The 25,290-nt window shown below is 35.2% G+C and overlaps 1 protein-coding gene across 5 annotated transcripts in view; it reads left to right on the top strand.

Moving 5' to 3' along the window:
* The window catches only part of OSBPL8 (oxysterol binding protein like 8), a 207,291-nt gene that overhangs the window by 117,404 nt on the left and 64,597 nt on the right, over positions 1 to 25,290 (top strand). The window contains exon 1 of one of the 5 annotated variants that reach the window (XM_073214834.1): positions 15,447 to 15,728. The exons of the other annotated variants lie outside the window; for them this stretch is intronic. Coding sequence (XP_073070935.1) covers positions 15,584 to 15,728 — 145 coding nt within the window. The 5' untranslated portion in view covers positions 15,447 to 15,583. Of the gene's footprint in view, positions 1 to 15,446; positions 15,729 to 25,290 lie in introns of those variants that run through there. 5 annotated transcript variants of the gene reach the window in all.

The raw sequence follows: 25,290 nt of genomic DNA, 5'->3' as shown, positions 1-25,290 counted from the left end.
TTCTAAATTTCTTTTATGAAATGTTGCAATATCAGTGTTCTTCAAATGTTCCTATGTTCCTGAAATACTGAACTGAAATACTTTGAAAGCATTTATTGAAAAGTGGTAGTAAATAATTCACCTTTGTTTTAGCATCTTTATAAAGACGAGAAGAGTCTGTCTTATCCTTGCCAAGCCTTATTCATTGTTTTTTAGCAAAGGAAGAAGATGAACATTAAGAACACTGAAGGATACTTCCTCCCCGTAGATAGCCATTATATATATGTACATATATTTATCTAAGGTAACATTAAAGGATTATCAGGTAGTACCTATACTAGTTTTGCAGTTCTTTTCTGTTGTGATTTCCCTCCTTTTGTTTCCAAACTCAGAGAGGTTGAGAGCTCCTTTGCAAGAGTGGGAAAAGAGTTTCACCTGTACACTTGACTGCTACAATTTTCCTTTCCTTATTTGAGTCAGGTAGAGACAGTATTTCTGTATTTTTAATAAATATGTAGTAAAATAATATCAATTTATTTTGACAAGTAATATTTGCATAATTTCTGAGAAAAGATAAACAGTACTTTCATGTACATTTTTGTTTCCATTTCCTTTGATTGTTGTAACTTTGAACATATGTAAATTTTATTTTAGGATGAAATAGTGAAAGTTTAGCAAACTCATGTTTTCCCAGGTAAAGGAAGGATGTTTGTGACAAGTATGGGCAAATACCCCTGGGAATCACATGATTTTTCAAGGACCTTCTCCATCCAGCTGGCCTTTGCTCATCCTGCTTGGTACATAGTTCTGTACTAGAAAGCATGAACAAAACACACATGACATTTGCAGGCCCTGCCTTCAATAGTTTAATTTGTAGTTGAGGAATTTAGGGAGAGGAAGTAGGGAAGCATAAGGAAACATGAAGACATGGAAGTTAACTTTCATTTCCAGGGAATTGGCAAACTAGGTGTTCAGAGAAAGCCTTCTTAATAAAAACATAAACAAGAGGGGTACAACATTTAAAACATTTATTTTGCCAAAACTGATCTGTCAGTAGTATAAGGGAATTAGTAGGAAGAGCAGAATCATTGAGAGAGTGGGAAGCCAGAGGGTGATGAGCTCTGACTGGCACCTGCTAGCTCCTGAAGGTCTAGAGCTTGGGTTTTAACAAGAGAAAGGAGAAAATGCCTGTGGCCTATTCATGATGAAGATTTGGATGAGAGATAGCTCCACATGAAATCTGGGATCTTGAAGGACAGCACAGTTAGTTTTAAAACAACTAGAAAATATGCCCCTAGAGGAATACAGTGGTGTTTTTGCTGTTCTTAGTTGTGACTCTGGGCAGAATGAGCAACTCTAGGTAGAATAACGGGACTCTTCCTTGAGAAGCACATTGCTGAAAAGTAATGAATTAGGTAATAAGCATTTAACTTAATTAGGAAAAGAGAATAAACTCAAAGTAGAATGAAAGAAATAACAGACATAGTTGAGAGTTATTAGGAAAAGACAAAGTTAGTTGTTCTAATCTTTGGCTATATTAATGGAAAAAAAGAAACGCCATTAAGAATATGAGGGAGACATAACTGAAAATACAAGCAGATATTTAAAAGAAAATGTAAACAAATTTAAGCCAATAAATTTGAAAAATTAAATGAAATGAACAAATTTCTAGGAAGATACTACTTCCCAAAATTGATGCAGTAATAACATCTATACCTCTGCAACCTACTTAGTAATATAGATTGCCTTTAAAAGGTAACTTGAAGACCAGATAGGTCTACAAGCAGATTCTACTGAATATTTAGGAAAAATAATTCCAAACTCACATTAACACTGTATTTCATTAATTCTAAAAAGCACTCCCCCCCATATTAATATCTCTGAAATTGGGTTAGGTCTTTAACTCATGGTGTTTACAGTCTCTGTTGGCCATTGTTAAATACTTAATAACACCTCTTAATATGGATTGTATGTTATGCATAGTTGCCATCTGTCTCCTTCTCTCCCCTCGTATTTTATAACATTTTTGAAGTCAGAAATGCAGCTAATAGTTGATGGCATCCTAGACTTAATGAAATGGAAAAAGAAGCATTCACCATATGAGGCTTGCATAGGAAAAGCGGACAAGGTGAAATACAAGAGAGAAAAATTGAAAGAATTTTTGTTCATGAACCTAGATGTAGTAATTCTAAACAGAATATTAGCAAACTGAATCAAGGAAGATATAAAAAAAATAATACATATTACTACCACATTAGGGTTATTCCAGGAACACAAGGATGGTTTTGATATTAGAAAATCTATGATTATCACTTACTACCTACATTGCATGGCACTCAAGAGATTAGTGGGGTAGGAAAGCTAAGACAGGCAGAATACTTGGAGAGACTGAGATTCCAGCCGTTTGTGGAGGACAGGGATCCACATCCAGCTGCTCTGGGACAAAGGAAAGGTGGGCAGTCTGACAGGCTTCCTAGGAGTGAGAGGGCTGCTGAAGGGGCAGAGATTGCATGGAGCTTGCTGCTCGGAAGAAGGGATAGGTGGACAAGGTTGTCTGGATGCGCTCTGCCCTGCAGGTTTGGAACTTGCGGTAGCTTCAGGTGCTCCATTCCCCTGGTTGGCTACTCAGCTATGAGGACCCCCCCTGTGATACGCAGCCTGCTGTGCCTTTGTCCTGGCCTGTCAGCACCGGCTTACAAACCAGCAGTCTCTGACCTGGAGTCAAGTCAGCCAAAGGGAGGCCTCACCTATGGCAGCTACAAATGCAAAGCGCAAAGGCTTAACTCTATGCTTGGACCACTGGTTCTGGCAGTGGAGACAGGCACTGCATCTGGGAAGCAGGAAACAGCTCTTTCCTCCCCGCATGCACCAGTGCTGCTCCCCTGTGACCCCCAACATCACTTCAGGGACTGAGCAGGTCCAGAGACTAGAGCTTCTGGGGACTACAGGGTGCCACATACAAATATGAAACATCAAAGGAACCTGGTTTCGACAAAAATCTCACAAATGTCAGAAAAAAGCCCAAGTGAAGCTGGACACGCCAATCTTCCTGAAAGAGAGTTCAAAATAAAAATCATAAACATGCTCATGGAGGTACAGAAAAATACTTGAGAACTTAGGGATGAATTTAGGACAGAAACTCAATCATTAAGAAATTCCATATCAGAAATGAAACATATACAATGGAAGGATTTAAAAGCAGATTAGATGTAGTAGAAGAGATGGTAAATGGAATAGATATTAGAGAAGAGGAGTACAAGGAAGCTGAGGCACAGAGAGAAAAAAAGATCTCTAGGAGCAAAGGAATATTGAGAGAACTGTGTGACCAATCCAAATGGAACAATACTTGCATGATAAGGGTACCAGAAGAAAAAGAGAGAAAAAGGGGTAAAGAGTGTCTTTGAGGAGGTAATTTCTGTAAAGTTCCCCAATCTGGGGAAGGTGATAGTCTCTCAGGCCATGTGGAGGTACACAGATCTCCCAACACAAGGGACCCAAGGAAGACAATACCAAGATATAAAATAATAAAAATGGCAAAAATCATGGATAAGTACAGACTATTAAAAACAGCCAGAGAGAGAGAGAAGATCACATACAAAGGAAAGTTTATCAGACTATCATCAGATTTCTCATCAGAAACCTTACAGGCCAGAAGGGAGTGGAATGAAATATTTAATGCAGTGAAGCAGAAGGGCCTCAAACCAAGAACACTCTACTTGACAAGATTATCATTTAAATTTGAAGGAGGGGTTAAACAATTTCAAGATAAGAAAAAGCTGAGAGAGTTTACCTCCCACAAACCATCTCTACAGTCTATTTTGGAGGGACTGCTGTAGATGGAAGTGTTCCTAAGGTATAATAGCTATCACCAGGGGAAATAAAACCACAGTAAAGAAAGTAGAACAATTAATTACTAAACAGATGCAAAATCAAATCAATTAGCCCCAAAGTCAATCAAGGGATAGATAAAAAGTACAGAATATGATACCTAATATGTAGAATGGATGAGGAGGAAGAAAAGGGAGGGGAAAAAAAACATTTAGGTGTGTTTGTAATAGCATACTAAGTGAGTTGAATTAGACTGTTAGATAGTACAGGAATTACCCTTGAACCTTTGGTAACCACACATCTAAAGCCTGCAATGGCAATAAGTACATACCTATTGATAATCACCCTAAATGTAAATGGTCTGAATGCACCAATCAAAAGACACAGAAGCACTGAGTGGATAAAAAAACAAGACCCATCTATATGCTGCCTACAAGAGACTCACTTAAAACCCAAAGATACACACAGACTGAAAGTAAAGGGATGGAAAAAGATATTTCGTGCAACTAATAGGGAGAAAAAAGCAGGAATTGCAGTACTTGTATCACACAAAACAGACTTCAAAACAAAGAAAGTCACAAGAGACAACAGACATTGCATAATGATAAAGGTGTCAGTCCAACAAGAGGATATAACGATTATAAATATCTATGCACCCAACAGAGGATCACCTACATATGTGAAACAAATACTAACAGAATTAAAGGGGGAAATAGAATGCAATACATTCATTTTAGGAGACTTCAACACACCACTCACTACAAAGGATAGATCCACCAGACAGAAAATAAGTAAGGACACAGAGGCACTGAACAATGTATTAGAATAGATGGACCTAACAGATATCTACAGAACACTCCACACAAAAGCAGCAGGATACACATTCTTCTCACATGCACATGGAACATTTTCAAGAATAAAGCATATACTAGGCCACAAAAAGAGTCTCACTAAATTAAAAAAGATTGAAATTGTACCAACCAGCTTCTCAGACCACAAAGAAATAAATTACACAAAGAAAATGAAAAACTCACAAACACATGGAGGCTTCACAACATGCTCCGAAATAACCAATGGATCAATGACCAAATAAAAACAGACGTCAAGCAATATATGGAGACAAATGGCAACAACAATTCAACACCACAAAATCTGTATGACTCTGCGAAGGCCATGCTAAGAGGGAAGTATATTGCAATACAGGCCTACTGCAGGAAAGAAGAACAATCCCATATGGAGAGTCTAAACTCACAATTAAAAAAACTAGAAAAACAAGAACAAATGAGACCCAAAGTCAGTAGGAGGCACATAAGAAAGATGAGAGCAGAAGTAAATGAAATTGAGAAGAGTAAAACAATAGAATCAATGAAAGCAGGAGCTGGTTCTTCTACAAAATAAAATAGATGAACCCCTAGCCAGACTTAACAAGAAAAAAAAAAGAGAGTCAACACACATAAACAGAATCAGAAATGAGAATGGAAAAGTCATTACGGACACCACAGAAATAACAACGAATTATAGGAAAATACTGTGAAAAATTATAAGCTAACAACTGGATAACATAAAAGAAATGGACAACTATCTAGAAAAATCAACCTTCCAAGGCTGACCCAAGAAGAAACAGAAAATCTGAATAGACCAATTACCAGCAACAAAATTGAATTGCTAATCAAAAACTACCTAAGAACAAAATTCTTGTACCGGATTGTTTCACTGCTAAATTTCATCACACATTTAGTGAAGATCTAATACCCATCCTCCTTAATGTTTTCCAAAAAGTAGAAGAGGAGGGAATACTCCCAGACTCGTTCTACGAGGCCAGCACCACTCTAATACCAAAACCAGGCAAAGATACCACTAAAAAAGAAAATTACATTTCAATATCCCTGATGAACATAGATGCAAAAATACTCAACAGAATATTACCAAGCTGAATTGAAAAATACATCAAAAAGATCATCCATCATGGTCAAGTAGGATGTTTTCCAGGGATGCAAGAATGGTATAGCATTCAAAAATCCATCAGTATCATCCACAACATCAATAAAAAGAAGGACAAAAACCACATAATCATCTCCATAGATGCTGAAAAAGCATTCAACAAAATTCAACATCCATTCATGATAAAAACTCTAAACAAAATGGATATAGAGGACAAGCACCTCAACATAATAAAGGCCATATATAACAAACCCAATTCTGACATCATACTTAACAATGAGAAGCTGAAAGCTTTTTCTTTAAGATCAAGAACAAGACAAGGATGCCCATTCTCCCCACTGTTATTCAACGTAATTCTGGAGGTCCTTTCCACAGCAGTCATACAACACAAAGAAATAAAAGGCATCCAGACTGGCAAGGAAGAAGTTAAACTGTCCCTGTTTGCAGATGACATGGTATTGTACATTAAAAAAACTCTAAAAAATCTATTAGATCTAATATCTGAATTCAGCAAAGTTGCAGGATACAAAATTAATACACAGAAATCTGTTGCATTCCTATACACTAATGATGAACTACCAAAAAGCGAAATCAGGAAAATAATTCCATTCACAGTTGCATCAGAAAGAATAAAATACCTAAGAATAAACTTAACCAAGGAAGTGAAAGACCTATACACTGAAAACTACAAGACACTCATGAGAGAAATTAAAGAAGATACCAAAAAATGGAAACATATCCTGTGCTCATGGATAGGAAGAATTAATACTGTGAAAATGGCCATCCTGCCTAAAGCAATCTTCAGATTCAATGCAATCCCTATAAAAATACCAATAGCATTCTTCAACAAACTAGAGCAAATAGTTCTAAAATTCATATGGAACCACAAAAGACCCCAAATAGATAAAGCAATCCTGAGAAGGGAGAATAAAACAGAGTGAATTACACTCCCTGACTTCAAGCTCTGTGGGTAGACAACAAGCAGCAGCTGCCTTCATAGCCTTCCTCAGGGACGCCTGAGAACAGAGTCATACCCGGACCAAAACGATGAAGGTATCAGTGAGACCTGGCATAGGTAGAGACCAGGACTACTGAGCTCCCTGGCCTTAAGGCCCACTGGTTGGGAAAACCTGCCTCACTGGAATAGGTCACAGCACACTGTGTACCCGGAAGACAAACTCTGAGCACAGAGACCTGCCCTCTCCTACCCTACTACCCCATAGTGCGAATAGCTAGTGCCGCTGTGATTGGAGGCTGCCTGAGTAGTGTAGTTCCAAGAGCGAGGAAGGAGCCCACTATATGAGCTGTAACCCCACCTCAATAAATTAGATCTGCGCCATGAGCCTCATCTCTGGTGCCTGCTTTTGGGGGGACACTCGCTGTCCTCACCATCCGGGACCCCTGACCTGACAACAGAGCTCTACTACAAAGCCATGGTAATGAAGACAATTTGGTACTGGTACAAGAACAGACCCCATAGAGCAATGGAACAGACTAGAGAGCCCTGGTATAAACCTAAGCATATATGGTCAATTAATATATGATAAAGGAGCCAAGGACATACAATGGAGAAATGACAGCCTCTTCAACAACTGGTGTTGAGAAATTTGGACAGCTACATGCAAGAGAATGAAACTGGATTATTGTCTAACTCCATACACAAAAGTAAACTCAAAATCAATCAAAGACCTAAATGTAAATCATGAAACCATAAAACTCTTGGAAGAAAACATAGGCAAAAATCTCTTGAATATAAACATGAACAACTTTTTCCTGAACGTATCTCCTTCATCAAGGGAAACAAAATAAAAAATGAACTAACGGGACTACATGATGCTAAAAAGCTAGTGTATAGCAAAGGACACCATCAGCAGAACAAAAAGGCATCCTACAGAATATATTTGTAAAGGACATATCCGACAAGGGGTTAACACCCAAAATATATAAAGAACTCACACACCTCAACACCCAAAAAGCAAATAACTTGATTAAAAAATGGGCAGAAGATATGAACAGACACTTCTTCAAATTAGAAATTCAGGTGGCCAAGAGGCACATGAAAAGATGCTCCACATCACTAATTATCAGGGAAATACAAATTAAAACCACAATGAAATATCACCTCACACCAGTTAGGATGGCCAACATAGAAAAGACTAGGAACAACAAATGCTGGTGAGGATGCGGAGAAAGGGGGTCCCTCCTACACTGATGGTGGGAATGTAAACTAGTTCAACCATTGTGGAAAGCAGTATGGAGGTTCCTCAGAAAACTAAGAATAGAAATACAATTTGATCCAGGAATTCCAGCCCTAGGAATTTACTTGTGGAAAACAATTTCTCAGATTCAAAAAGATATATGCACCCCTATGTTTATTGCAGCACTATTTACAATAGCCAAGATATGGAAGCAACCTAAGTGTCCATCAGTAGATGAATGGATAAAGAAAAAGTGGTACATAGACACAATGGAATACTGTTCAGCCATAGGAAAGAAACAAATCGTATCTTTTGCAACAACATGGTTGGAGCTAGAGGGTATTATGCTTAGTGAAATAAGTCAGGTGGAGAACGACAAATACCAAATGATATCCCTCATTTGTGGAGTATAACAACAATGCAAAACTGAAGGAACAAAATAGCAGCAGACTCACAGACTCCAAGAAGGGACGAGTGGTTATGAAGGGGGAGGGATGGGGGAGGGTGGGTGGGGAGGTAGGGATAAGGCGATTGTGAGGTATCATGATTTGTGCACATGGTTTATGTGGGATCACAGGGAAGACAGTGTAGCTCAGAGAAGACAAACAGGGACTCTGGTGTCTTACCACACTGATGGACAGTGACTGCAGTGGGGTGGGGTGGGGGGGATTTGATAATAAGGGTGAATATAATAACCACATTGTTTTTCTTGTGAAACCTTCGTAAGAGTGTATATCAATGATACCTTAATAAAAAAAAAGATGCATGCATTGCCACCAGTATTTTAACATTGGTCAGAAGGAATGGAGAGTTCTGTATATCCATGGTTGGCACTCTAGAGCAAACAATAGTGTCTTTTAACAGGGTTCCCGTACTTTGCAAGAAAGGCTGAAGACTAGTTACTTTGGAGCACTAAGATTTAAATACGTACAGTGGGGAGTGGGATTTTCTTTATCAGTTATGTTGTAGGAACTTAGTTATACAAAAGGAAACAATAATAGCTTTTTTGTAACATGATATTTGCACAGCTTTGTAGTGGAAGAATTCTTGTAACAGATTTTTTGTAAGTTTTGATTTGAATCCCTGATTTACAAATTATCTTCATATATAATGGTTGATCTGTTTGAAAAACCTTTGTCCTATAGGCTCCCCTTTCTTCTTCACTGTCCCTCATTTTTTCTCTTTCTACCACAGATCCTATTGTTATTGCCTGGGACCATCATTTTTATCCCTTATCTGTGAGTCTCACCTTACCACAAAACTGCTTGATGCTGGCATCCATATTGGCAGACTTAGGGAAAAGAGAATGAGAAAGAGGGAAAGTAACCATGACTCCCACGACTAAATTCTGATCTGGGCTCTCTTGCTCATTTACTGTGTGACTGCAGGCATATGTCTCTCAGAGCCTGATTACCTTATCTATAAAACTAGGATACTCCTCCTTTTATATGTCATAGTATTTGAATCTATGGAGAACATATGTGAAAATACTTTTGAAAGCATAATAATTACTATATAATTATGAGTAGTATTAGGGTGGTTATATTCATAAGTACTGTTATTTTATTACATTTTCATTACATAGATTTTTGTGAAGTCTTATAAACTTAAGCACCTCATTTAACATTTACTTTGTGGGAGTAGACTCTGAGTTTCATTCAACTTTTAATGAACATATGCATTCACACATGTTCAATAAGAAATAGATGCTAGGGACTATTACGTTCATATCTTATATTTAATTCCTAACATATAGTATGTGCTCACTAAATTTATATTGAATGAATAGTTACATAGTATACACATATAATTATAGCGAATTTTTTATCCAAAGGGAAGTACTGTCTTCACTTACTGAAGTGAATATGGCTGTATAGACAAGAATGCTATCTAGTCTAAAATTATGATAAGCTATCCTTTTAACTATGTATGTGCATTTGCTTGTGCTTTATGTTGAGAATATATTTAATGCTGGGCAACTACAGAGTTATTTTCTGAGAAAATGTAGAATAAGATTGCTTTGTATAATTTTCAAGCCATATTGTAATCAATGAAATTTTACTAATTACAGCTAAGAAATTTGTTTGCTCTATTCGATTATGGAAATTGACAGCTTTATTGTTGTGTTTTCTATTTAAATCAAAGGTCCACCTCAACTTAAATGTCCTTTGAAATAGACTTCTGTGCTAAGCCTGAGCTCCTCCAACATGTAAACTACATTCTTATTTAAATGGCACATTCTGTAAAGAAACTTACTCCTTAATTTGTGTAGTACTATCTTCAGTTATTTAGTTCATTTTATAGAATAGTGGTTCTCTTCATGTTTGAACATAGTATTTTCTTAAATTCTTGTTGACTGATTTTTTGTTTTAAGTATATCTTTTTCTAATTCTTGTGCTGCTTTAAGGATTTTTAAATTTCTTAAAGCCTAGATTTATTATTTTGGAATTAAAGATAAGGCATATGGCTCTTACAATACTTTCATCCTAATTTAAACCAATGTATTTTATCATAAGTGCTCGTATGGAACTTTATAGAATTTAAATAGATTTTCCAGCTACCATATTACAGTATTTCAGAATACCAGCTATGTTTGCCATTCATCTGTTTTTTAAATATAGATGATCTGGAGTTTGTCCAGAAAACTCTAAATTAGAGTTCAAATATTACAGTGAGATACAGTCTGCAATCCTTATCTTTTGGCTCCATAGTAAAAGAGGTGAAGGCTGGGCATTTGGGGGCCATATAGCAGAAATATCTGGAACATCTTTTTATTGTGGTTTTCTGAGGCTTTTGCCTCTACTCAGATGTCTGCCATATGGAAAGAGCCACTAGACCAGAGACAATATATGTAGTTGGTTTCTTCAGTAACAAAGCAGTAATAACACTTTATAATTAGTTCTTTTTAATGTTAGGGAGTTTCAAAAGAAATAATGTTGTTTACATCAGTGTTTTCCAATTTTGTTCATGACCCATCTGTCACTACCTAAAATGTTATATTAGTATTTTATATAAACGTAAAAGAAATGATTTTTAGGAACAAACAATTTGCCTTTAATGTCAGAATATAATGCTTTCTAACATTTCCTATCCTGACTTTTTCTACTTCACTTTTTAAAATCTTATGTTACCTTCTAAATTGATTTTCTACCTACCAATGAGTGGTGACTTAAGGTTTGAAAACCACTTTTAAGTAAGTATGTTTATGTATAGATCAATATGTTTCTAGTAAATGCCTTACATAACTTTCAAAACTATTTTGATAATCTTGAAGCATTCTTTTTTGTAATTTTTACTTGTTTTCATACATAGATAATCTATTGTTAAATGGGAGAAATGGTAGATCAAATTGTTAACCCAGGTATGTCTTAAGAGTATTCTTCTTTGCTATAAACTTCACTGTAATTGAATCTAACTACCGTTGCATAGTAATAAATGTGATTATGCTGTAGGTATTTAAGAGAGTTTAAGCAGACTTTGACTATAGTTTGATCCTTAGTCCTACTTTAAAATTAATGTAAAATCTGTAGTGATTATAAGTAATTTTGAAATTAAATTGAAATCAGAATAGATACATAAAATGTTTTAATAATAGATCTTTGGTTCTTTAGAGCAACAAATCCAGATTTGAATTTTTAAAAAGGCAGTTGCCTTTGAAGATTTCTCTTTTAAAAGTGGTTTTCTTCATTATTGAAGAAGCGAGTATGTTTCCCTTGTAAAGTTAATGTCTAGCAGTTTGTTATATCCTGTCTGAAGGTCATTGTAATATAATGGTTTTCTCTGAATTAGACTAGATTATAGACTTAAAATATTTAAGTTTTATTACTGCCTTACATTTACAAAACAACTCATATTGATCAAAACATTACATATACATATGTATTTTTATATTTTTCCCCACAATTACATGATGTGTAGGCATATGGCAGGTGGTAGTTATTAATTGAACCAGATCTAGGACCCAGAAATTTTAGCTCCTGGTGGTGTTTCTACTGATTCTAATTGAAGTTCTGCTCTTTCAGTTTACCAAGTATTTTCATCAAGTATTTTGAGTCTACCAAGTATTTAAAATCTTTAACATAAAGAATGTTAATGAGAGCTTTTCTGTGAAGTTTGTATAAACATTGGTATACCACATTTATTTAACCACGATTCAAATGAGGTAGGAAATATGGAGTTCTTGTTTAATTTTACAGATGATTAGACGCCAGTGATCACAGTTGAGGGAAGAAGAGGTATAGATAACTGAAGAGAGTTAGTATTACTCAAGCGAGTGCAAAGAAAGGATAAAGTGGTAATAGATGGTTAAATAGGGATGAGAAAGTAAATACTGCTAATTATATCATATTAATTAATAATTTGTTATTATTTGTCTCACTTCTCTGAACTATTGAATTAAGAACCTGAACGTAATAACTTATTTTTGTTGAGTGTTTTCCAAGTACCAAGCAGTAATCTAAGAACTTAATCTGTAAGAAAAAAATTGTGTATGTATTGTGAAATGTTTTGTGCATGTTGAATTGCACATAAAATGTATTGGCATTTTATAGAATAATAATAAAACTAATACATATGTAGCTAATGCCCCAGGTTTAGAAGAGATCATTGCCAGGATTTTAGAAGTCTTCAGTCTCTTCTGATCCCATCTCTTCCCCATTTTGCCCTTTGCATACCCTACATAATCACTACCCTTGCCTTTGTGTGAATTTTTTTGCCCCTTTTTTTCTCAAATAGTGTTACTGTTATGTGTGCATATTCAAATAATTTGGAATTTATCTTGAAAGACTGAGTAGTAAGCACAAACCTAGTTGGGTAAGGAAAGGGCAGTATTGCCACTATTTGGCAGTGCTTCCCAGGAGAAAATAAGCTCAACAGAGTCTCTGGATTATAGTTTGGCTTTGATTTTTTTGAGAGCTTAATAGGAGTTTCTTCTGGGGAAATCACTGGGCAAAGATCATTAGTATCCTGAGAAACATAGGGTTCATCATAGCTTGTGATTAGGTACTGGACACAGTCAGGAAAGGTATTTCTCACCTTTTAGTTGACCATGTCCTACCAGGAATAGGTAGAAAAATAGAACACTTAATTAAAAACTTGCTTTGTGAAAGACAGTGACTTTTTTGCTATCACTTCTCAGTGGGGTATGTATTCTAGTACAGCCTTTCTCCAGTGTGAGACCCTGGGGGGAAAGTAAGGCATACAGAAAATAATTTCAGTGGATATTTTCTTAGTTCTCCCAAGAACATGGTGTATTGTTAGATATATTATAGATACATGAGAGAAAAACTTAATTCATTTTGAAAAGTGGATGTTTTGGTATATTAGGCCTAATTCTATTGTAGAACCCCAGGTGAGAAGGCCTACTCTAGTAAATTCTTTAAAAACATGCATGGAGTCTAAACTTTTGAGCCCTTGCCTGTCTTAAAAATCTCACCATAATATGTACTTATTACATAGTTTGGCCATGTATGGAATTCCAAGTTAGCAGTCATTTCCTTCCAGTTTTGAGGGCATTGCTTCTGTTTTTGTCCTGAGTCCAGTATTATTGTTGATATTAGTATCTTATCTGACTCCTGATCTGGAGGAACTTGGCGCTGTGAATTCTGTGCTGAAGGATCCTGTGGTATGAGTAAGGTTGGCTCACCATTTTTACTACTGCTGGTTTGGATGCGGCTCTCTTGGGTCTGTAAGACAGTGACGACATGTTCATCTCATGCTTTGCATTGTCAAATCTATATTGTTTATGTGTCCTGGGATACATACTTCTGGGATACATACCCATATACATCTATGTTTTTCTAAAAATACTTTCCTGAAATTTTAGTTGAATTTTAAGAGGGAATACATTAGATCATTGTCTTCATTCTGCCATTTTAACCTGGGACCTTTCTAGATTTTACATTTATTATCCAATTTGATCCTTAAAACAGTCCCATAATATAGATAATACTACGTGCATTTTATAAATGAGGAACCATAGACCAAGAGAAATGAGCTGCTTAACTGCATCCAGCTAGGATTTGAGCTAGTCAGTTTAATTTCCAAGCCTGCTTAACCATTACACTATAATGCCTTTTGTGATATTATGTTCTCATTGCCTTGAGAGGCAAGCACCATTGCATGAATTAATTAATATTTCTCTAATGTCCATAATTAATGGTAATTTATATTTCATGACATGGAGAAAAGCAGAGGAAAAATACCTGTTGTAGTGGTGGGTATCAAGCACAAACTTTTTTTGCAATTAATTGATTTTGAAATACCTTTGCCAAAGTAAGAATATAGTATGTATAGGACATCAAGGGTTTTTTTTAAAGGGTCCTTTGTAGTAAAGAAAAACAGTTTTAGGTTACATGGGATACTACTGTATGTGAGTGGAGAACCAGCCTTGAAGTGCATATATAATGAGAAAGGAAACCAAGATCTTATAGTAAGGTACCTATAAACATGAACCAGTAAGTCGGTTGTAACTGAATTAGTTGTCCAGCTAAGTGGATATATTTCTAGGTTGAAAGTAAGAATTGTGATCAGAAAAATCAATCTAGGATATATTATATGGAGAAAATAATTGACTTGAGCTTTTTAATTAAATGTAGAGGAAGGTAAATGAATTTTACTATGACTAACAAATAATTCCTTAGAATTTTAAAGATTAGTTATGAAGAGATGAGTATTGTTCTGGCTATAGGTACTGTTCTGTTAGATTTAATGATGTGTGGTCATACCAGTCTCTTAGTTTTAACATAGTTAAGAAAGATATTTCCGTATGTCACTGTGATAACAAGGCTGCATTTTTTTAAATAGAATTTTAAGTGGAAAATACTCATTGGTAGATTATATATTTTGAAAAGTTGAAGTGTGTGAAGTGAAGCTATAGCAGTTCATATTTGTTTGAGGGGAACGTGCAGTGGGGCATACAGCATTATTATGCCTGTCTTCAATTTTCCCTATTGATAGGTTTGTATTAACACTGTCCTGGTGACTCATATATCCCTGCTAGACGTAAACTTTAATGTTTATTCTCTACTTTAGCTGTTGGAATCCATCAAATTTATACTTGAAAGAGTATCCTTCCTTATGAATTCTTAATAATGGATGAGTCAAGCAGTAGATTAGATAATAAATCTAGAAGCTTCAGGAAAGATGAAGTGTTATGTTTATATCCATTTTTGAAGTAAGCAACCAAAAAGGAAAGAATGGGAAGAGGTAGGAAGTGTGGCAGTTATTACAAAAACATAATGGATATGAAAAAAGGGCTGCATGTTTAAGAAAAGAGGAGAAACTGATTTTATTACTTCATCCTGATTCACTTAAGTATTCATCTTTGTTTTACTGAAGCAGCAATTAAGGTCAGAGCATTACTGGTTTGATAAAAAAGCAAAGCAGTGGAATAGCATTTCTTGTTTATCAGTTCATTTTTTAACAAGTCCCATTAAGCCAGCAGCGTGGCTTAATGTCTTTTCTGTTCATTGCTGATTTGACAGTTTCTGATCCTTCTCCTTTGCTGTTAAATAAATATGTGTCCTTTGTTTGCGCTCATGGGCTTTACTACATTTGTATGTGAGAGAAAAGCCTGTCATTGCCTTTGGATCAGATTAGCCTTCTGGGTGAGCGTAGACATGACACAGACCTAAACCATGAAGGAAGCGAGCTCACAACAGCGTAGATTTTCTTCCTGTACTGCGTTTTCGCCTGTGTTATTTCCTCCACGAATTGATGGCCGAACGCTTGTCAGGAATGCTTCGTTTGGCGGATACAATGAACTTTCTCCTTCGTTGCCAGGTTTGTTTATTTGATCTTGCATCCTTCTCTTAATTTCTTTCAGACTTCTCATTAAAATAAACTAGATATTTTAATGTCTTAAAACTACCTTTGTTTAAACAAAATTCGGTAGTGAAAGGTTAGGTTTTAGTAACTACTGCTGTATATGGCTTGGCTTTTCCGTATTTCCTCTTACAGTCTCTTAAGCTTAAACTTGAGAATTAATGATTCAGTTAATAGTACAGTCTTGAGTGCTTATAGCATGAATTTTTGCTTAATTATAGAAATAAATACTATGACCTTTTGGCATAATTAAAGCCTTTTCTGAACTTGAGATGAATATGAAATTGTATAGACTAATTGTTCTGAGGTTTTTGCAAGTGAAACCGAAATACTTAATATTGACATTTGTTTGGCAATTTTCTACAGAAAATTGGTGTTTCTTTGAAGCTTTGAAGCTGTAATAGCCAGACTTGACTGAAGTGAAGTTTTTCACCTAAGTATAATTTCTGAAATGCCTTCCTTATCGTTGTTAGATGTGTTTGTGTACAGTTAGCTTTCCTAAGAAAATGTTATTTGTAAGGTAGTATTTTTTAAATGAAGGTGTGTTTGACAGCTATGATTTAAACATGAAATAACTGGTCAATGTGATATAAATATAAATTGATCTTTTATTGTTTGAAAAATATTTATTGTGGCAAATATTTGGATATGTATTTTTAAATATAATTTTTTCAAAATTTTAAACTTCTACATAATTATATCTTTTAAGTTTGTATTTTTCTTTTAAGATAAAAATTTTATTTTAATACACATTACAAAGAAATACTGATAAAAACGTTCACTTTAACCATTTATGTATTTTTCTGACACTTATTTTTCATTCAATTTGAATTTTTTCTATTTGCATACTAACCTTTATTTTTTGCTTTTTGTGAATATTCATGCCGGTAGGCATTATTTTGAGACAGTAAAACACCTTATAGAATGTGTTTCCCAAGCAATTAAATAAATTATTATAAATTAACTGATTTTATTTTCTTTGCTAATAGTGTTTTCAAAAGCAATGGGAACCCATAGCCCTGATCTGTTGCCTTAAGAAGCGTAAGCTTAAAACAGCATTCATACCCATATTTAGTCTTCCTAGTGTAGCATTGTTATTATCGTGCTTCATATTTACTTAAAATGATGTAAAGTTTAGTATTTGTCTTTGTTCAGAAGTAGCTTTGAAAATAAAACATACTAAAATTTTGTATTGTTATTAAATACCCTGTTTGATTATCCAATGTGACTTAGTTCTATTTCTGTATTTGTCTCTGTATTTTTAAGCCAGTAAGCTTGCCGGAATGTTTGCTGACCTTCATGTGAGGAGACTCCTGAATACTAGTAAAGAATAATCACATGACCCTAATAAACAATAGATAACTTCACTTTTTAAAAGTTTGGTGTTTACTTAATTCGGTTATTGAAGGCAGAATTGTAAGTCTGTTTTGTCAAGGAGTATATTGAAGGTCATCCTAAATAGATTTGTTTGAATGGAAAACTGTATGGTTAGCTTTGTTTTCTAATTCTTGAAATAGGAAAATCATATTTATAGGGATATTTCCATATTCCCTTTAATCAATGGTTATTTTTATAACCGTGATAAAAAGCTCTTTAAAATATCTTTTATTTTTTCAGCTAAGAAGTAGAATGGAATTAGCTACTTCAAAGAGTGGCTTTTTGTGTTTTTATAAGTTAAAAGTAAAAAATATTTCTTCTAAGCCATTTCATTGTATTGAAAAAAATCTTAGATGCATTTATTGATATCATTAGAGAAAGAGAGGTTCTACATTAGTGATATTTAAAGATAAATTTGCCCTACTACTTGGAGCACAAGCCTCTCTTCACTTTAGTTTTCCTAAGAAATTTTTTTTTTGTTTTTTTGGTCACTTCTCCCTTAAGAAATATATTGGTTTGGCCTTTTTCTTCATGATGAACTACAATACAAAATGGTACCCCTGCCCGTGTGCTCATGGTGATACTATAGTGCAGCTGTTCTTCAGTTCATGTCTGCTTGTCTGTCCCTTTCCTTAATCTCAGGTATATCTTTTAGATATGCTTATTGGACCAATCTGTGTAATAGTACCTAAAAATTGGGGTAAATAAACTTCAAGCACATTATGTATAGACTGTGTAAGCTTTAGTGCACAAGATAGGTTTCTTTTTAGTATATTTTGACTTTGGAGATTTTTTCCCTGTACAATTTCTTGATTATTGGCTGTGTACTGTATAGTTACTATTAGTGTAGCAATTCTGTATTTTTATAAATACCTATTAAATCTGCATTTGTGAATATGTAAACATAAAATAATCTCATTTTAACAAGACCAAAACAGCATAAAACTTTAAATATTAAGGAACTGCATTTATTACTGAAGTATATAAAAAGATTTATACCTTATCAGTGATGATAGTGCATGTATTCTGTTAACAGATTATAAATTAAGGACAGAGTGCTAATTTATTCAAGAGTAATAGTCCAGTGGATTAGTATGAGAAACTAAACTATATGTACTACTACTTTATTTGAAAATATCTTTATGACCACAGATGTGGAAGTCTTAAGACCAGAAGGCACTATCTATTAAGGAATGAGATTGCTAAATCTGGCTACATTAAAATTAAGAGCTGTTCATCAAAAGAAATCATGCAGAAAATAAAAGACAAGCATAGGATAGGGAGGTATTTGTAATGAATATAGCTGGCAAAGGCCTAGTATCTGGAATACATCAAGAATTCCTATATAAACCAGTAAGAAATAGTTTTTTAAAAATGCACAAAGGTTTTTGAAGAGGTTCTTCACAAAGAGAAAATAAAAATGACTAATTAACATATGTGAAAGTGCTCAGCATCATTGGTAATCAGGGACATGCCATCTAAAAGTTCATCGATACACACACCCAACAGACTGGCAGAAATATGAAAAATTTGTCATTGTTTATGTTACCATGGATGTGGAGAAAGGAGAACACTTAAAGCCTGTTACTGTAAGAAACAAATTGGTAATGATTTGATATCCTTAAAGTTGAAGACACTTATACTATAATTCAGGAATTTTGCTTTTAGATTTAAACCCTAGAGAAACTCATGGATATATTTGTCTACCATGATGCATTTCCACAAGTAAATTTGTAGCACTATTGTCCGTAAGAGGGACAAACTAGGAACAGCTCAAATGTCTATCAACAATGGATGGATAAATAGTGATGTAGCTATGAAAATGAATGAAATGCCTGCTGTGATATGCTGGTGAAGAATGGTTGCAAAAGTCAACATAGTTTACTTCTGAGAAGAAGAAGAGTAGATTGTGGTTCAAAAATGGCACTGGGGTTAGGGGAGGATCATACAGGATTTTGACAGTTCTGTTTCTTGATTTGGGTTGGTGGTTATGCAGGTATTCATACATTAAATTATACATTTATGTATTTTTCTGAAGGTGTGCTGTAGTTCACATATTTAAAAAACCATTACAGGTAATAGTGGAGTCCATTTTTACTAATTTTTGGACCAATGTATGAAATTTTTGTATTTGAAAGGATGAATAAGGATTACACTCTTCAGGAACGCCGTCATTCATGGAGCTTGGACATGAAAACAAGTTATTGAAGTACATTGTGATAAATACAGTATTGAGATTTACATGAAGTGCTGTACATCTTAGAGAAGGACGGCTAACTGCCTACACAATCAAAGCAGGGCCTCCAGAAGAGGTAGCCTTTGGTCTTGAGAGGCACGCTGATATTCTAGAAACAGCATGAATTTTTAACTTAGACCTCAGTTTGAATCAGCTGTGACATTAGTTGAGTCACTTAATTTCTGTAAGCCTCAGTTTTTCTCAATTATATAAAATACAGCTCATATTTGGGTTTTCTTTTGTGGCATTGTTTTGAAGATAGGAAAGTAAAGCATCTAAAGTAGTGTCTTACAATCACAAGTGTTCCTACAAATGGGTATTTGTTGCTTCATTGTGGTTTTCATTAATATTGTTACATTAATTCTTATCATTGTTGATGAATGAACCAGAATTAGCTAGGTGCAGAATAGGGTAAAGTGATAGAGACTAAGTGAGAAAGGATGTCAAAGCAGGAGAGGTCTCATTAACTGGAAGAATATTTAACTTTTATTTATATTTTTATTGGGGCATAAGTTACATATACATACATAGCTTTTGGAATTTTTAGTTATGTATAAGCAAAAATAACCACATCTCAGATCCCCAGAAGACTCCCTCTGTTCCTCCCAGTCAGTTCCTCCAAGAGCAAAGGCAAATCACTGTTCCAGCCTCTATTATCATAGATTAGGTTTGCTGGTTCCTGAGCTTTATATGAGTGGAATCATAAAGTTTGTGCTTTTTTATTGATGGGAAGAGGTGGCTTCTCTCACTCAGTATTATTCTTTTTTATTACTGTGTAGCATTCTGTGCAAATATAAGATAGTAATTTATTCTACTATTAGTAACCATTTGAGGTGCTCCAGATTTTGGCTGTTGTGAATAAGGCTACTATGAATGCTTTGTACTTGTCTTTTGATCAGCGTACATGCTCATTTCTCTTGGGTGTAGGTAGGATCAGAATTGCTGTGCTAGAATATCCATACATTCAGCTTCAGTAGATACTATCAAATTGTTTTCCAAAGTGGTTAATGAACAAAGTTCCAGTTCCACATTTTCATGCTGTTCTGTTTTTAAAATGATGTCTGAATGAAGACACAGTGAAGTGGATGTTTTTCTTAATCTAATAGATTGGTATAGAGTCAACTGAAACCAAGACACCACTATGGAAATTGAAGTTAAGTCTGTTTTAGTGAGAATAAAAGAAAACATCTTTTTTTTTTCATTTACAATATATACTATTAGGAATTCTTCTCCTGTACATATTTAGAAGACCTTTAAACTAATTTATATTAGTTCACTAGTATTGAAAATTACTTGTTATAAAATATTTATTACCTTGAATTTTAGAATTTTAGAATTGTTAAACTGAATTTTGTAACTTTAATTTGCTTTATAGTCAAGTTTCAAATCCTGTTAAGTTTTTATTTAAAATTCCATGTTGCTTTTTTTATGAAACAGTTTTTTTCTCTAGGATTGGGATTGAGTGATCCCTTTCCTTACTAGAGAGGAAAATTTGTAAAAAGATTCCTTCTTCATACTACAAAGAAAGTTCATAAAATCTCTGGATTAGGAGAGTGGAATGAATTTTTTTAAACTAATATAAACCAAATATAGAATAAATGGTGATTATTGATATGCTTGAAATGATTTTCAAATGCTTCAGGCACTGGTACTTCTGGTGAGTTTTTAAGTTCTACTTTATGAATAATTGTATTTACATTTCAAATAAGTTTTTATTGGACTCACAACAAATAATTTAGGGAGGACTTAATAGTACCTATGCCCTCAAAAGTAGAAAGGACTTTGTTATATTAAATGAGCACTGCTCCTTTCATGCCTGCCATTCAAATCTCTGATTGTACTGTTTCAACATTTTTAAAAAATTTTTATTAAGGTATGAATGATATACACTCTTATGAAGGTTTCACATGAAAAAACAATTTGATTACTACATTTACCCATATTATCAAGTCCCCACACATACCCCATTTCAGTCACTGTCCATCAGTGCAGTAAGATGCCACAGAGTCCCTGTTTGTCTTCTCTGAGCTACTCTGTTCTCCCCGTGATCCCCCACACCAGATGTATTCAATCCCCTTCTCCCTCCCTCCCCACCCGCCCTCCCACACCCCTGCCCTTTGGTAACCACTAGTATTCTTGGAGTCACTGAATCTGCTGCTATTTTGTTCCTTCAGTTTTGCTTCATTGTTATTCTCCACAAATGAGGGAAATCATTTGGCATTTGTCTTTCTCCGCCTGGCTTATTTCACTGAGCATAATGTACTCCAGCTCCATCCATGTTGTTGCAAATGGCAGGATTTGTTTTCTTCTTATGGCTGAATAATATTCCATTGTGTATATGTACCACATCCTCTTTATCCATTCATGTACTGATGGACATTTATGTTGCTTCCATATCTTGGCTATTGTAAAAAAAGTGCAGTGATAAACATAGGGGTGCATATGTCATTTTGAATCTGAGAAGTTGTATTCTTTGGGTAAGTTCCAAGGAGTGGAATTTCCAGGCCAAATGGTATTTCTATTTTTAGTTTTTTGAGGAAAGACCATATTGCTTTCCACAATGGTTGAACTAGCTGACATTCCCACCAGCAGTGTAGGACTGTTCCCCTTTCTCTGCATCCTCACCAGCATTTGTTGTTCTTAGTCTTTTCGACGATGGCCATCCTTACTGGTGTGAGCTGATATCTCACTATGGTTTTAATTTGCATTTCCCTGATAATTAGTGATATGGAGCATCTTTTCATGTGTCTGTTGGCCATCTGAATTTCTTCTTTGGAGAACTGTCTCTTCATATCCTCTGCCCACTTGTTAATCTGGTTATTTGTTTTTTGGGTGTTGAGGCGTGTGAGTTCTTTATATATTTTGGATGTTAACCCCTTGTTGGATATGTCATTTACAAATATATTCTCCCGTACTTTAGGATGCCTTTTTGTTCTGTTGATGGTGTCCTTTGCCATACAGAAACTTTTTAGTTTGATGTAGTCCCATGAGTTTATTTTTGCTTTTGTTTCCCTTGCTTGAGGAGATGGGTTCAGGAAGAAGTTGCTCGTGCTTATATTCAGGAGATGTTTGCCTATGTTGTCTTCTGAGAGTTTTATGGTTTCATGACTTACATTCAAGTCTTTAATCCATTTTGAGTTTACTTTTGTGTATGGGTTAAACAATAATCCAGTTTCATTCTCTTGCATGTAGCTGTCCAGTTTTGCCAACAACAGCTGTTGAAGAGGCTGTCATTTCCCCATTGTATATCCATGGCTCCTTTATTGTGTATTAATTGACCATATATGGTTGGGGTTTATATCAGGGCTCTCTATTCTGTTCCATTGGTCTATGGGTCTGTTCTTGTGCCAGTACCAAATTGTCCTGATTACTGTGACTTTGTAGTAGACCTTGAAGTTGGGGAGTGTAATGCCCTCAAGCTTTATTTTTCCTTCTCAGGATTGCTTTGGCTATTCGAGGTCTTTTGTGGTTCCATATGAATTTTAAAACAATTTTCTCTAGTTCGGTGAGGAATGCTGTTGGTATTTTGATAGGAATTGCATTGAACCCATAGATTGATTTAGGCAGGATGGCCATTTTGACAGTATTAATAGTTCCTATCCTTGAGAACAGGATGTGTTTCCATTTATTGGTATCTTCTTTAATTTCTCTCATGAGTGTCTTGTAGTTTTCAGGGTATAGGTCTTTCACTTCCTTGGTTAGGTTTATTCCTAGGTATTTTATTCTTTTGGATGCAACTGTGAATGGAATTGTTTTCCTGATTTGTCTCTCTGCTAGTTCATTGTTAGTGTATAGGAATGCCACAGATTTCTGTGTATTAATTTTGTATCCTGCAACTTGGCTGAATTCAGATATTAGATCTAGTAGTTTTGGAATGGATTCTTTAGGGCTTTTTATGTACAGTGTCATGTCATCTGCAAACAGGGACAGTTTAACTTCTTCCTTGCCAATCTGGATGCCTTTTATGGGCTTTTTATGTACAATATCATGTCATCTGCAAACAGGGACAGTTTAACTTCTTCCTTGCCAATATGGATGCCTTTTTGTTTTGTTGTGTTGTCTGATTGCTGTGGCAAGGACCTCCTGTACTATGTTGAATAGAAGTGGGGAAAGTGGGCATCCTTGTCTTATTCCCCATCTTAAAGGAAAAGTTTTGAGCTTCTTGCTGTTAAGTATAATGTAGGCTGTGGGTTTGTCATATATGGCCTTCATTATGTTGAGGTACTTGCCCTCTATACCCACTTTGTTGAGAGTTTTTATCATGAATGGATGTTGAATTTTGTCAAATGCTTTTTCAGCATCTATGGAGATGATCATGTGGTTTCTGTCCTTCTTTTTGTTGATGTAGTGGATGATGTTGATGGATTTTCAGATGTTGTACCATCCTTGCATCCGTGGAATAAATCCTACTTGATCATGATGGATGGTCTTCTTGATGTATTTTTTAATTCGGTTTGCTGATATTTTGTTGAGTATTTTTGCGTCTATGTTCATCAGGGATGTTGGTCTGTAATGTTCTTTTTTTTTTCTTTTTTTTTTTTTTGAGAGGGCATCTCTCATATTTATTGATCAAATGGTTGTTAACAACAATAAAATTCAGTATAGGGGGGTCAACGCTCAATGTACAATCATTAATCCATCTCAAGCCTAATTCTCGTCAGTCTCCAATCTTCTGAAGCATAATGAACAAGTTCTTACACGGTGAACGAATTCTTACACAGTGAATAAATTCTTACATGGTGAACAGTACAAGGGCATTCATCACAGAAACTTTCGGTTTTGATCATGCATTATGACCTATAAACAATCAGGTCAAATATGAATATTTGTTTGATTTTTGTACTTGATTTATATGCTGATTCCACATTTCTCCTATTTTTATTATTATTTTTATTTTTAATAAAATGCTGAAGTGGTAGGTAGATGCAAGATAAAGGTAGAAAACATAGTTTAGTGCTTTAAGAGGGCAAATGTAGATGATCAGGTGTGTGCCTATGGACTAAGTATTAATCCAGGCTAGACAAGGGCAGCAAGACATCCACGGATGCAGAAGATTTCTCTCAAAGCAGGGGGGATGAGGTTCCGAGCCTCACCTCTGTTGATCCCCAAATTCTCACCTGATGGCCCCCCTGCGACTGTGCCTGTCTTAGGTTGTTCCTCCCTTGAGGAATCTTACCCGTCTCTGGCTAACCAGTCATCTTCCGGGGCCGTACAGGGAAATGTAAAGTTGGTAAGTGAGAGAGAAGCCATATTGTTTGAAAATGTTAGCTTTTTACTTCTTTGCAGATTTATGCCCTGTGGCTTCTATGCCCAGCACTTGTCTCGAGGTATCTTTCCCACCTGGAGGAATTATGATACTCGGTAAATTCGATATGAGGCACGAATTCTATTTAAGGGTTGTAATTAGGAAGGAAGAAGAAAAGCTATAGATGTAGCATATGAAGGAAACATGGGAGGATTGATTATTTCTTTGACATATCTTCTTGTATAGTACCTTAAGCATGTATAGGTTTTAAACTACTAACTAATTTGCACACACATATTAACATAATAGGAATACAGTGACATAAACAAAGCAAATCTATAATTACCATCCATCTCCAGTGAAGCCAAGAAAACCATTTAGGCACCCTAGGCATTTGTGAAAATTTATCTATGATATGATGGATATTGTCCAACTGTACTTGAACCATCAGACAAATTAAAGCAGCCCATTTCTGGGATCTGTTTACCTCCCATATGTTCTTTTAACCATAGATAGTCTATAGTCATGAGATTTTGGAGTGCTACAACTTGCACCCCTCCCAACTCCTGGTTGAGTTCCAACAGTACAGATCCGGTCAAATTCGTTGTCTCACTGTATGCACATGCCAGCCTAGACATCTCCCTCCTCATTCCTATGGCAAG

This window comes from Manis javanica, chromosome 10 (assembly GCF_040802235.1).
Source record: "Manis javanica isolate MJ-LG chromosome 10, MJ_LKY, whole genome shotgun sequence".
Classification (NCBI taxonomy): Eukaryota; Metazoa; Chordata; class Mammalia; order Pholidota; family Manidae; genus Manis; species Manis javanica.
Note: the sequence above shows the minus strand (reverse complement) of the source record. Positions and strands in the feature narration are given on the sequence as shown.